The sequence below is a fragment of the Sinocyclocheilus rhinocerous genome, unplaced genomic scaffold (genome assembly GCF_001515625.1).
Source record: "Sinocyclocheilus rhinocerous isolate Xijiao unplaced genomic scaffold, SAMN03320098_v1.1 scaffold897, whole genome shotgun sequence".
NCBI lineage: Eukaryota > Metazoa > Chordata > Actinopteri > Cypriniformes > Cyprinidae > Sinocyclocheilus > Sinocyclocheilus rhinocerous.
In genome coordinates, this window is record NW_015649224.1 from 188226 (window position 1) to 201507 (window position 13282).

The 13282-nt window shown below is 37.7% G+C and overlaps 1 protein-coding gene across 1 annotated transcript in view; it reads left to right on the forward strand.

The window, feature by feature from the left end:
• The window catches only part of LOC107710333 (serine-rich adhesin for platelets-like), a 39290-nt gene that overhangs the window by 1373 nt on the left and 24635 nt on the right, over window positions 1-13282 (forward strand). Inside the window, exons 2-3 of the mRNA XM_016515081.1 lie at window positions 7049-7151; window positions 10165-13097. Of these exons, the coding sequence (XP_016370567.1) occupies window positions 7049-7151; window positions 10165-13097 (3036 nt within the window). The remainder of the gene's footprint in view (window positions 1-7048; window positions 7152-10164; window positions 13098-13282) is intronic.

A 13282-nucleotide genomic window follows, 5' to 3' on the forward strand; every position in this document is an offset into this window, starting at 1 on the left:
TATAAAGTGAAGCATCAGCTTCAGCTTTTCCCCCTGTCGTTTATCCCAGCGTTTACCCCTCACGTCACTAGCTCCGCCCTTGCGCCATAACTCGTGACCGAAAGAGTAGAGGAGTCCTTTTGAGGGGGAGGGGAGGTTAACGTTGTTTATTAAAGATTAAGAGGGCACATGAATAAAAAAAAAAATAATGAAGTGCACGGATAAATTATTTATAATAAACACTACAGTATTCCATTAAAAAATAAGAATTTTCCATTTTGATTTCATGGTGACTTTAATTGAAAAGATCGATTACATAAGTATCTGTAGGAAGCTCACACTGCATGGGTGATGATCACAAAGATAGATGCAGTAGAATAGAGACCTGCACTCCCGCGGGAGTACCGTGGGACCCAACGCAACAGCGTGCGGCGCGACAACTCTTGATGGGCGAGTGCGGGAGCGGGCGGGAAGAGACTCGTGTGTGTGCGGGATGCGGGAGAATAAAATGATTATCTAAACATAAAGTGTCTAAAACATATAAATTGTTATTTATCTGTTGCACAAAAGCAAAAAGAGCAACTAATATTAACATTAAAATAATTGTGCAAGCTAGGCATAGTTTCTATTTATAACACGTATTTAAAGGGTTGCGCAATGTAGCCAATCACAGACTCAGCTGTTGATTTCTGGAACGCAGTGGCCAATCAGAGGTGATTAAGTTAGAATCTACTCACCGCAGTGCTGAAATTGCGTGCTCACGAATCCTCTCATTTTAACACGCGAAGTGTAGACATTGTGAAATATTCATTGTGCATATATTTATTGTGTTATAACAGAGCTTTATGAAATCGCGATTAACTGAGATGTCAGTTTTTTGTTATAATAAAGGAAGCGCTGCTCGCATACTGCCATGCCAAACCATGCACGAAGCAGACCAAGATTGCTTTTCTGTTGACTTTAGTCTAGCTAGAGTTGAAGCACTCTCAAAAACTCCCATTATAATCACTTAAGCCGTTTACACTGTGAAATGAATATTACTTGCATTCGTACGCACATCTGCACTTTGTTTATGATGAGCGATTACACCACAGAGCAGAATTCCGTCAAGCATTGAACAAAACACCAGCGTTTCAGTGATGACTCACCTGAACGCCTCTGATTGGCCATTGCATTCATAAGCTCAGCAGAATCGTGTGTGATTGGTTATAATGTGCAGCGCTGTAAAAATGCGTCTGGCTCAGCGCCAGCCAAAGCACGGATGCAGATTTGAATTTAGCAGTTAGTGATGTGCCGCACTAAATCAAATATAACAAATATTATTTGGCTATTTTTTGTCTTTTGGAAGCTGCATTCAAAATACACTTGGCTCAAAAATCTGAGGGGGCACATGCCCCACACTTTGAATGGGCATGATGCTGCACCATACACGTAGTGCAGGATATAGGGGATATGGAATGATTCAGACAGCGTAAATATGCTTTCCATTGGAAAAGAGGTCTGGTTTGGCGTTGTGTCACGCGAACCGCCGCAGCGCGCACACAGTCTGCTCCGGTGTTGTGCCGAATTCTGCACCCCTGCCAGATTATGCACCCCCTCGTTGAAGTCGCTACCTGATTGCCTAATCCCAACCCCACCCCTAATCCTAACCCCTCCCCCACACCTACTCCGAAACCTACCAATACTAGGGGGTGCGTAATCTGGCAGGGTGCAAATTTCGGCACTACATCTGTTCACACAGTGCAGATCATATGCGTGAGTCTTGCAGATCACAAAACGGATGCATTTGAATTCGAAACCGAATGCTATATTTTATAGCGATGTAGATGAGATTGGGAGGAGAAGCGGTTAGACAAACAGCACTGACGAGTATAAGAGATAACACCAGTACCATGCACCAACATAAATGACACAATTTTCAAACTACACATCCTCAGCATCATTATAATCACTGCTTTGCTTTAGTAACAGTTTCATATTGAATCTAAAGAGGTAATCTATTAGACTGTGGCTGTCAAATGCGGCTTTACCGAGCTCAACAGCTCGGTTCATGATTGTTTTACTGTAAGTAAAATGTTTAATAAGCTTCTTGAGTCACAAGATAAATGTCCTGTCCGTAATTATAAATCATAAAATTAACTTTTTATCAAGTGGTCTTATAAGAAATAGCATACAGCAGTTGACCCGTATTGTTCCTAATAGGCCAACTAAGATGAGAAGACATCGAACTTCTGACAAAAAACATTAAGTGAATTAATTGTGATAAAAGCACATTCATGATCTTTACCAACATTATTTTCATTGTGGGGACAAATTGGGAAAAGTGAAGAAAAAATGTAAGGGCTAAGTGACTGGGGATTATAAGGCTTAAAGGGAAGTCTCACAAGCTGCTACAAGCATCAACATTTAAAAAAAACATTGGGAGCTTATTTGGGAGTCTTATTTGCGAGCTTAAATGGTACACATTTACCTTAAAAACACTGCAGACTTGTTATGCGGTGGACTTTGGTGTTAGTCTTGGCTCTGTCCACCCCTTTCTGTTTGAATATGCTCATCAGCTTCACCTATAGTCAGATGGTGAATGCACTCAGAAAGAGGTCAGTAGTTGCAGTGTTGCTTTATGGTTCCTTTCAGTCATATAAGTGTAACTAGTCATATTCATATAATGTTTATAATTGTTCCCTAATTTCAAGGATGGTAGAACGTTGGTGATTTATAGACTGCAGAGCTGACAAATCTACAAATTATGCAGCCAATGATGGTGATATTTGTTTGGGCTGTGAATGTAGGTTAATGGGTGAGTTGAGTTTAATCATGATTACTTTAGTACTTTAATTCCTACCCAAAAGGACCCAATATTGTGTGAAGAGCATGTTTGTTTGGATGTTTGGATTTGCACATTCACACAGCTTGACCCTCAGTTAAAACCCTCAACAACCTTTTGTACTTGAATATTGTAGGTTATTTGTACGGCCACAAAAGCTCCTCCCTCAGGTGAGCAACCTGCTGTAATCTTATAAAAATACCCTGACATGTGACTGTTCTTCAGAACCTGTCTGTTGTAACAGACAGGATCTGTCCCCTGTGTTTGCTTGGCACAATACGTTGTGATGCCTTATTCAAACACTGTTCGCCATGTGTCTCCATTCCCAAATAAACTGACTCAAAGGCAAACAAACTGTGTACTCACAGTGAGGTCTGTGACAGGAGTACATTTAAAATCCTCAATCCTGTTGCTTGTGTAGACAGACTTAATGTAGTTTATAATTGTCTTGGATAGGATAGTAACATTGTGTAGTCTGTGCTATATGGGTCAACAGAAAGATCTCACAAAGTGTTTGTAAGTTGAGAATCCAACTGCAGATATCGCTTGCAACCAGAGTGAAACACTTCTGAGTGGCCTATGAGAAGATTTGCACTTTGCTGGAAGTCTTTGTCATAACACACAATTTTGTTTGACAATATTAGAGTGTTTTTTTTAATTTATTTATAAGTCAGTGTGTGTGTGTTTGTGTGTATATATATATATATATATATATATATATAAAATGGTATAGAAGTTTATGAAAATAATTATATAAAAGCTGCTGTAAAGATATTTTCCTAGTTTCCTGGGTAGGGTTGCACCAGCCATTCGTAAGTTCTTACTTAAATTAGAACATTAAGTCCACACTAAAGGCTTAGTAACTACTAGCTAGTTTGTAACTAAATCTATACATTATTTGGTTGCACCTGTTGTTCGTAAGGCAGGATGTATGGTAGTAGTTCGTAAGCTCTCCATAAAGTAATGCGTAGTCTGTAATATGACGTTTAACCTAAATCATCCAATAGAAACCTTCAAATTCGTGAGTAAAACTTGTTTAAATGCTATGAATTTTAATTTATGCTTCATTCTAACTTCTTTTACCTCACGTATACTAACAGTAAAAACAAGTTTCCATTAAAAACGATTCATTAATAACATTAGTCTATATGTAAGCTATTTTATATGTAAATAACATTCAGAAACTGTAATTGAAATAAATAAGGATCAATAAATACTGAAAGAAAAAAACATAAGAAATGCCATTTTTTTATTATTTCACCTGACATGCGCAACACGGACCAAAGCGCACAGAGGCGCACTGTAGATGGGGTGTTGAAGACGCGCAAAAAAACAAAAAAAACAAGTACATTTATTCACATATTGTTCTCTCTCTTAATATGTACGTGAGTGTAAATGTCAGCAGCATCATATATGCCTAAAGGATTGTAGATTGTCGGGTAAAAGAAGAGCATATTGATTCAGTTCACTCAGTCTGTTATTTTATTCCAACCGTTACTCCTGACCAGACGCTTCCGTAAATATTTAGTTTATAGAGTTACACTTCAACTAAATGTAATGGTGCAACGAAAAAATATTTAGTAGTGCGCAAGTTGTAACTTAGTGCCCATTTATGTCAAAACTAGGTGCAACAGGTGTAGTGCTGAAATTTGCACCCTGCCAGATTATGCACCCCCTAGTATTTGTAGGTTTAGGATTAGGTGTGGGGGAGGGGTTAGGATTAGGGGTGGGGTTGGGATTAGGCAATCAGGTAGCGACTTCAACGAGGGGGTGCATAATCTGGCAGGGGTGCAGAATTCGGCACAACATTGGCCCCTGTGCTCTGAAATAAATTTAAGGTCTCGAAATCTATTTCTTGCCTCACTACTTAAAGAAAATTAATATAACTCTGCATGATAACAAAGCCTTTTTTATTTTGAGTTAGTTTTATGTGATACCAGCAAATTATATGGTTATACCTAAAGGAACTGGCTACACTGCATGCTTAAGGTCTTCCATCACACAGAGCGAAACTCGTACTTTTGGCTGTTCTCCCCTCCGGGGAAATACTTGATAAAAAAAACAAGATAGTGAAGAGTGAAAGTTTCATCTTGTTTTCACCTGATGCTGTTGGCATGACAGTGATACCCGTAAAGGTGTGACCTTTAAAGAGTAGAAATATTTTTACAGTTACAGGTTAAATAGATATCACTTCAGTGATTATGCTCGGGTTCAATTTTAAATGTGCATGTTTATGCATCTTCGAACCAACACATTTTCAGAGTCATGTGCCTGAGGGTATTTAAGAGTGGGTTTGGAATGTGAAGCAGGATATTTAGCAAAAGACCCTGCAATCTTTAGGCCTCAGACAACTCCCTTCTGATTGCTCTCACGCTCTGTTTAAGTTCCTAGATCATAGGGCTGGGTATCGATTCAGATGTTCCAATTCGATTCGATTTCGATTTTCAAGCTCTCAATTCGATTCGATTTCGATTTTCTATTCGATTTCGATTCGATACGATTTTTGATTTCAGTTCTCGATTCGATTTGACTATATGAATGAATATAGATTTAATACAAATCCTATATTTATAAAAAATGAACAGTGAACATAAGATTACAAATGGTTAATTAATAGGAAATTAAGAGCCACAAACCTGTATATTAAACACTTTTTATTTTAGGTACACTTGGGTACAATAAAACAAAACCCCACTATATATTTCAAATGCATACAATGAATAGACAGAATTTTGATGCAAGATGAAAAACTGATGCTGAAAATTGGACAAGTCAGAACAGTCGCATGCCTTGATCAAACAGGATCAGGTTATTTTATGTTTAAGACAAAACAAACATAAAATCTCACAGCATTAGCTGTAACATGGAGGCTGCAACCCTATGAAATCAGTATCACATTTACAAACTCCTTTAAAAATCATTAAAAGCTGGCACTCAGCTTAGTTCATCTCGATCTCACATCTGTAATCAATGAATCTCTCACTTTGCTTATGAAAGGATTCGTGAGATATGTCTGTGATACATTACTCAACGCTGCAAAAACACGTAGAAACATTTGAAGCTCCCCTGAGCGCAATCACAAGTATGATGACCCGATGTCAGTCGCACTGGTGCTCCTAAAAACATTTTCATAGTCGCACGCAGTAGTTTTCAGTCGCAAATGCGACTGAAATGGTCGCACTGTAGAGCACTGGATCTGCCATTTTAAGGAATGAATGAATGACGGACTCTCCGTTGTAACATCGTGCAAGGCAAATAAGGGGGTGACATCTAGTGGATTAGACTAGTAATAAGATTAACGTAAATCTTATGTTCAATGTTTGCGGAAATAAATATAGAAAAAAATCGATTCGTGGCCTTTGAGAATCGATATTGAATCGACCACATTTTAAAAAACGATATATCGAAAAATCGATTTTTTTGCCCAGCCCTACTAGATCATCACTGCATGTATATGCATGCAAATGAAAAACTGTAGTTGTAGAATCAGTCTCAGCTGTCTACGTGATATTTTTTGAAGGATTCTATCATATAACTCAAAGCATAAGTTACTTCAATTCATCAGTCATTCAAGTTACTCAAGTAACAGTTGCTCTTTGTTTAAAATAGATTTATGTGAATGACAAGTAAGTGATTCACTTTCAAAAAATGTGATTGCTTCCTTCATGACAGGGACTTTTGGATGCACCTATTCCTCCTTAATATTTTCTGTTTAATGCTGGCAAATCAGAGCTGAGATATGAATTGCATCTCTTTTTGTAAGACTGTGTAATGCCACACAATTAGGCCATTGTGTTCATTAAGAAGGTGAATCAGAGCCATGATGCATTGATGCCTGTATTCCTGTCTGCATGACTGCATTCACTGTGATTTGCACCCACTTTACTTAAGTTATTTTAGGTGGTGCTGTACAATGGGCCACACTGGGTGTGTTTGTGTTAGTAAATGCATTTGTTTTAGTGAGCACTGTGTGTCCACATCTTGTTGTCTGAAAGTATGCAGCCGGTTTCCACTGAAAGTATATTTTTAAGAAAATGAATAACTTGTTTACACATTGTATTTGGATGAGCTTAGGAAAGACAGATAATTTAATGTTCCACATTCTTGTCATTTTCGGCAAAAAGCCACATACAGCAAACTCGAGGCCACTTTTTTGTTTGCTCTCTTTGCTCTTTGTGCATTTATCTGAACTTTAAACCGAATCCTCAATCGGCAGATCTCTTAACTGAATGTCGTCTTCCACAGAACTGAGTCTGGGACGTTGGGAGCTGGCGACAGTGAAACTCAGGATGATGAGAGGTGGACTAAACGCAAGACATCTCTCTTTGGCACTGTCCTCAGGTCAAAGGTCAGAGAGAACCTCACTTGTACTTCAGTATACATACATGTGTATGGCTATGCAGCACCTAGGACAAAATTACAGTAAACATTTATCTTTTGATTTTAGACTTAATTTGCAAACACTTTCAGTATATGTTACTAACAGTTTTGTGATGTAAAAAAGAGGTACAAATATTACTAATATTTAAACAGAGCTTGAAAATTAAGGCACAGCCAGTAGGGTCCAGTATGTATGCAAAATAATAATAATAAACAATACATTTATTACCAAGGAGTCAAGGTTTGGCTGGTTAGCATGGCCCCATTACCCCCTGCTGGTAAATGTTCTAACTGCACCATCTTTCTCTATTTCTGCTTAAACTTCAATTTGATTATCAAATTAATAGCAATTTAGCATACAATATTTGCAGATGAATCCTATCTTGAAACTGGATGCTTTTAAGTGCACTCTGATCCCAAATGTCAATTCTACTTGTTTCAGAATTGTTAATTGCTACAGTCCATCTCATATATTTACATCCATACTTTAAAATTTAAATTAATGAATAAATAAACAGTTATTTATTGACGATGATGATGTAATGAAGGAATGATTTAGTCCCTCCTTCTTGTGTTCAGTAGTCCAGAAATTAATATGCATACTTTTTTTGCACGGGAGACATGCACAGACATGATGAGGGATACAGATGATTAAGGCGAATTGTGCTGAATGTCATTTAGGAGCACTGGGTTGTGTGGAAAACAGGAGGGGGCCTCTTTTTGAATGGTGCTGTACATATTTATTGTTCTTGCTTCAGTCCTGTCCTCTTTTTTTTAAAGACTCATGAGTCTGTCTATAAGCCATATATAAGCTAGTATACTCCAAAACACTGATCGAACCAAGCAATTTTATAACATTTTCTTATTTTACATTAAGAATAATATTCTTATATTATTCTTAATGTAATCTATTCAGTATTTTGTTATTGGTTTAGTTGATTGTATTTTTTTGTTTTAAAATTTAAGGTTTTATTAAAATTTATAACTATATCTATCTATAAAATCTATAACTTGTAACTATTGCTTCTTGATTCACCGACAAGATGGAGCTGTTAGTGTATGTTTATTGGTCAGTATTAAATTTGGGTCATATGTAATCTGGCTTACAAGTAATTTTTAAAGAGTACTTTTTAAGAGTATTTTTTAAAACAGTATTAAGTTTATGTATGTATTTCATTTATTTGGATTTGTTTTTTTTTTACTTGACCAGCAGGTGGAGCTATTTGCATGTGTATGTACATGAATGTGTGAGTGTGTTTATTGTGGCTGAGCAATCCACAATGGCTTCACAATAAAGTGTTCATAGTGTTGACAGGTTAAGCTTTCAGCAGTTCTTTTGAAATTTATATGAGCAAATGCCTGTAAGGTTTCTTCTTCCACGTGTAGCTGCTTTAGGTTGCTTTTGGAGTCATATCATCATAAACATAACGTCATTACATTTATCTTGTTATTTCACACAGTGACTTTGATTTATGCCATTGTTTATGACACAGATAAGCATAACTCTTCCATAAAAAGCAGATAGCATGCATTAGCCATGTTGAAAGCTCATTAGTGTAATTCCAGCAGGTTAAAAGTTAATAAAAGTTGACATGATGTGCCTCATGGATAATGTATATCGCTTTTCATGTAATTAAGGTTTGTCTTCAGATGTTTTACATCAGATTCAGTATCGCAAAAATGTGTTGTGTTTGTCATCAAAGATGCTATGCTCAGTATATATATACTGTATGCAGTGTTGGGGAAAGTTACTTTTAAAAGTAATGCATTACAATATTGCGTTACTCCATAAAAAAGTAACTAATTTCGTTACTTAGTTACTTTTTATGGAAAGTAATGCGTTATGTTACTTTTGCGTTATTTTTTAAATCTGGACAGGGCTTGCTTGTTTGTTTTTAAAATAAAAAAGTTATATTTTTGGCAAATATCTGATTACGTAACTTGCGTTACTTGTAATGAGTTACCCCCAACACTGACTGTATGTAATTTAAAAAAACTGAGACTGAGTTGTGCATTTCATAAGAACAGTGAACAGTATTGATTGATTGAGTTATATGACAGGTTGACTGATGACCTGCAGATATGGTCATTTTGAACTGTACCACCCACAGTTCAAGGAATACAAGGGCCTCCACCCAGAATGACACACACTGACACATCTCTCTCTATCTCACTTCATGCCATTTCATCCTCTAATGTTATCAGATGGAACACTGAATTCACTTTAGCAGCAGACAGCAGAACAAGATTTAATTTCCCAAGGAGATAAATATGAATTATGGTGATAACACATGGTTGTGGCTAAATTACTAGATATGCAACTAACAACTATTTTGATGATCTATTAATCTGTCGATTATTTCTTTGATTAATATGACTTTCTTCTTTTTTGCTCTTCTTCATCTTGCTTGTTACTGTTTATATAAAAATGCCATTATAACAATTTGCAGTTTTAGGTTTCAATTATGATTCATTTAAAACTTAAATTTGATGTTTAACAACAAATACAGTTTTCTTTGTGCTTCCACTGTGTTGTAGTCTATGCTCTTTTTGTCATTAATGAAAGTGGTTAAATCGCATTCAGTAAATAAAACTAAGATAGTAGGGTGTTTCATGAATAGTTTAGTAACAAAAAGCTCTTTCCATTGAATCATCGTCTCATACCTCTCGTGCCAATAGAAGTCTTTAGAAAATGCAAATCAGGCAGGTTACTATGAGGCATAAAATGTTACTTGAGTTAACTTGCAAGGACCTGTGTATATACTGTGTATTTGTGACATATTTAAATGTCAACAAAATACAGATGCATATGAACGCATCTTTATATCATATTATTTTATTAATTTTATGTAAATGTTCATGATCATTAATCTTTGTCCTCTTTCTTTCTCTTTTTTATTGCATTAATTCTCCCCTTCACCTCCTTTTTTACGTTCTATACTTTATTTTCTGACTTTCTATTCCTTTCATTTTTTTATTAGAAAGAACAGCTGAGTTACTCGGAGAGTGACCTCCGTAAATCCAAGGGCTTTGCTGTATCCTTATCCTGGAAGAAGAAGAAGAAAAGAGATCTATCCCAGGGACTTTCAAGCAATAGTGGAGTCCCAGGGGTCAAGGATCGCATCAGTGAACAGGAAGAATTTGACATCCCGGTAGAAACAGAACAAAACCAGGTTGGTTTAAAGACAGCAGTACCTACACCAGAACCCTCCTGTACCCCTGACCAATCCCAGTCCCAGAATATCCTGAGTGACATGTCTAAGCCTGATAAGGAGGATGCAGGTTTTCTGCCTTCAAATCTGGACAGTACATCGATACCATATATTGACTCTTCACTGTCTGATAGTGATGCTTACCAGACACCCCCAGATAGCCCATCTGCAGATAAATCTGTTCAGTACTCCAACCCTGAGTCTAAAATTACTGACTCATTCAGTCCTGCTCCGAATATGGAAACTGCGGCAAGTACAGTCACATGCATAGTCCATAAATCAAACATAGATCTAAACCCGAGTGGTGTTTCTTTTAGGGATGATCATCCTTTCTCTGATTTTGAAACATCTAAATCAGGAATTTCAGCAGATGTTGAGGTCAACACCTTCACCACATATGTTACTCCTAACAAAGATGAAATGTTTTTTCAAAAAGAGTCACACCTGGAATGTAAAGAATCAAAAGATGTAACCTCTGCCATCCTCTCTATCCACGAGAGTTCCAGCTCTTCCATGCCTGAGAGTTCCATCTCTTCCGTTCCCCAAAGTTCCATTTCTTCCACCCCCCAAAGGTTTGGCTCTTCCATCCCCCACAGTACCACCTCTGTCATCCTTGATGGTTTCACATCAAACAATACTGTGACCCAGAGTCCCAGCTTAAACTCATATTCTGCCGATACCCTTCCAGAACATTCCTCCAGTCTTCCACCTTACATTATACCCACTGAGGCAGAAGATTCTCAAACCAGCACTGCAAATAACAGAAACACGTCTGCCAGCAACGGTGATGTAGTCAACACTGACCCCTTCATTGCTGATACGGTTTCATCTATGCCAGATGTGATTGTATCTAGCACTTTCTCCTCCTCCAAAACCACAGAGAACAGTTTGGATGCTGATACTGATAAAAAGCCAATTTTATCTCTCTCCAATACTGAAGTTTCTGAAAGTGATTTAAGTTCAATACCTCAGAGTTTACCCACAATCACTGTACATTCCACTTCAGATTCAATTTTACTGAAAGAATCTCACACTAAGATTAATTGTGAGACCATTTCAATGGAATCGTATGAAACAAACAATGATTTCTCCTTACCAAATGCCATTGGCTCAGTGAAACCTAGCCCTGCTGAACCTGTCCTTCTTGAGAATGAGTCAAATATCTCTTTACCTCAGTCAGCTGTGTCAAGAACCTACACCATCATTAAGTCAACTGTCACCTTTGACCTTTCAGGTCCCTCAGACCCCACCAGCCCTGACCATTCCCAGAGAGGTCTCTCTAACAATATGTCTTATTCAGATGTGGAAACCCTAACTGAAATATCAGAACAAGACCAAATAAGTCAGGAGAATGACCAAGCTAAATCGACCAACTCTTCAGTAACTTCCTCTGATTTTCCAGATAGTGGTATCTCCTGCACTTTGCCCTCTGAAGTCATACCTGCCTTCATAATTCATCCTCCCCCTCACTTAAATGTTTCAGACCAGCTGTTCAGCTCTCAAACCCCAAAGACAGAGGTAGACACACAACAGAAAACATTCAAAGAGTATGAAGATCCTGAGGAAGATGTTCAGGAGGCATCTACTCAAGTAAGTCATGAGTTGATTGACCAGGTTGAAACCACAGCAGTTCTGACTACTGGAAATGACCTTCAGAACAAATGTAGACCAGAAGTGGGGGAAGGAAGTAGATTAGATGATATCTATAATGAAAATCATGACATTACATTTGTTCAAGACCCTGAATCAGAGCAGATCATAGAAGGCCAGGCTGAAACCACAGCTCAGAGTATGAACACTGAAAATGACTTTCACATTTCTGTAAAGGAGAAATATGGCCAAGAAGTTGAGGAACAAAGTGAATTCGGTGACATTTATGATGAGAAGTATGTAGTTCCATCGAATCTAGAAAAAGACACCGGATCAGAGCAAATCATGGATGTTTTATCACAAGAGCAAATGATACATTACAAGGTTTCTGAAACATATGAGTTGGTTGAAGAGAAGAGACATGAATTGAAAATGGTCCAGAGCACAAGAGAAGCATCTGCAACGCAAGGTGCAATGGAAGCAGAGGTATGCGGAGGCACCGAAGTGTTGACAGGTCAAGCAGAGCAGCAGATTCACCATCTTGCTCCACTGAAACCAGCCCTACCAGTCAATCAAGAATGTGGCCCTGAAGAATGCACTTCGGCCACTCCCTTCTCTGAGCCAGTGAAGGTATCACTTGCAGATTCAAGCATGGAAACACACAGTCACCTGGAGATTTGTCTCCACCCCTTGGCCCCACACCAGTTGAGCGGAGAGATAACAATACTGGAGGACACAGCAAGGTGCAAATACCAAACAAGCATTGATAACCACCACGCTGAGAGTGAGGAACACACCAGCAGTGAAGAGACTGAGGATATAGCCACATTTCTCCCAAGAACACAGGACAGTGAAAGTCAAGAACACAGCAGTGGGAAGATCTCCACTGCACACACCACAGAGGAGACCTTTAGACACACCAGAGACACAAGCCACAAACAGGGAGAGGTGACAGTGACAAAGGTAAAGAAAGCCAGAGATAATATCACTCACAGGAACTGGGTAGAAATCAGCGAAAGTACACCAGACAACAAAAAGGAAAAGGAAGATACAGCAGAAGTTAACGCTGTTCCTGATCAGCTACTTTCAAGAGGTTTAATATCAGGTGAAAGGTGAGCTACAAAATTTTCACATTTTAAATCTACAGGCAATTTGTATGTGTATATTGGTGTACTGTTTGAAATGTAATGTATTGATCTAAAAACCTGATGGAAATACTTAGATATATTTTTATATATAAATGCATAACTAAAATTATTTATATCTATCTATGTATCTATATATATATATATATATA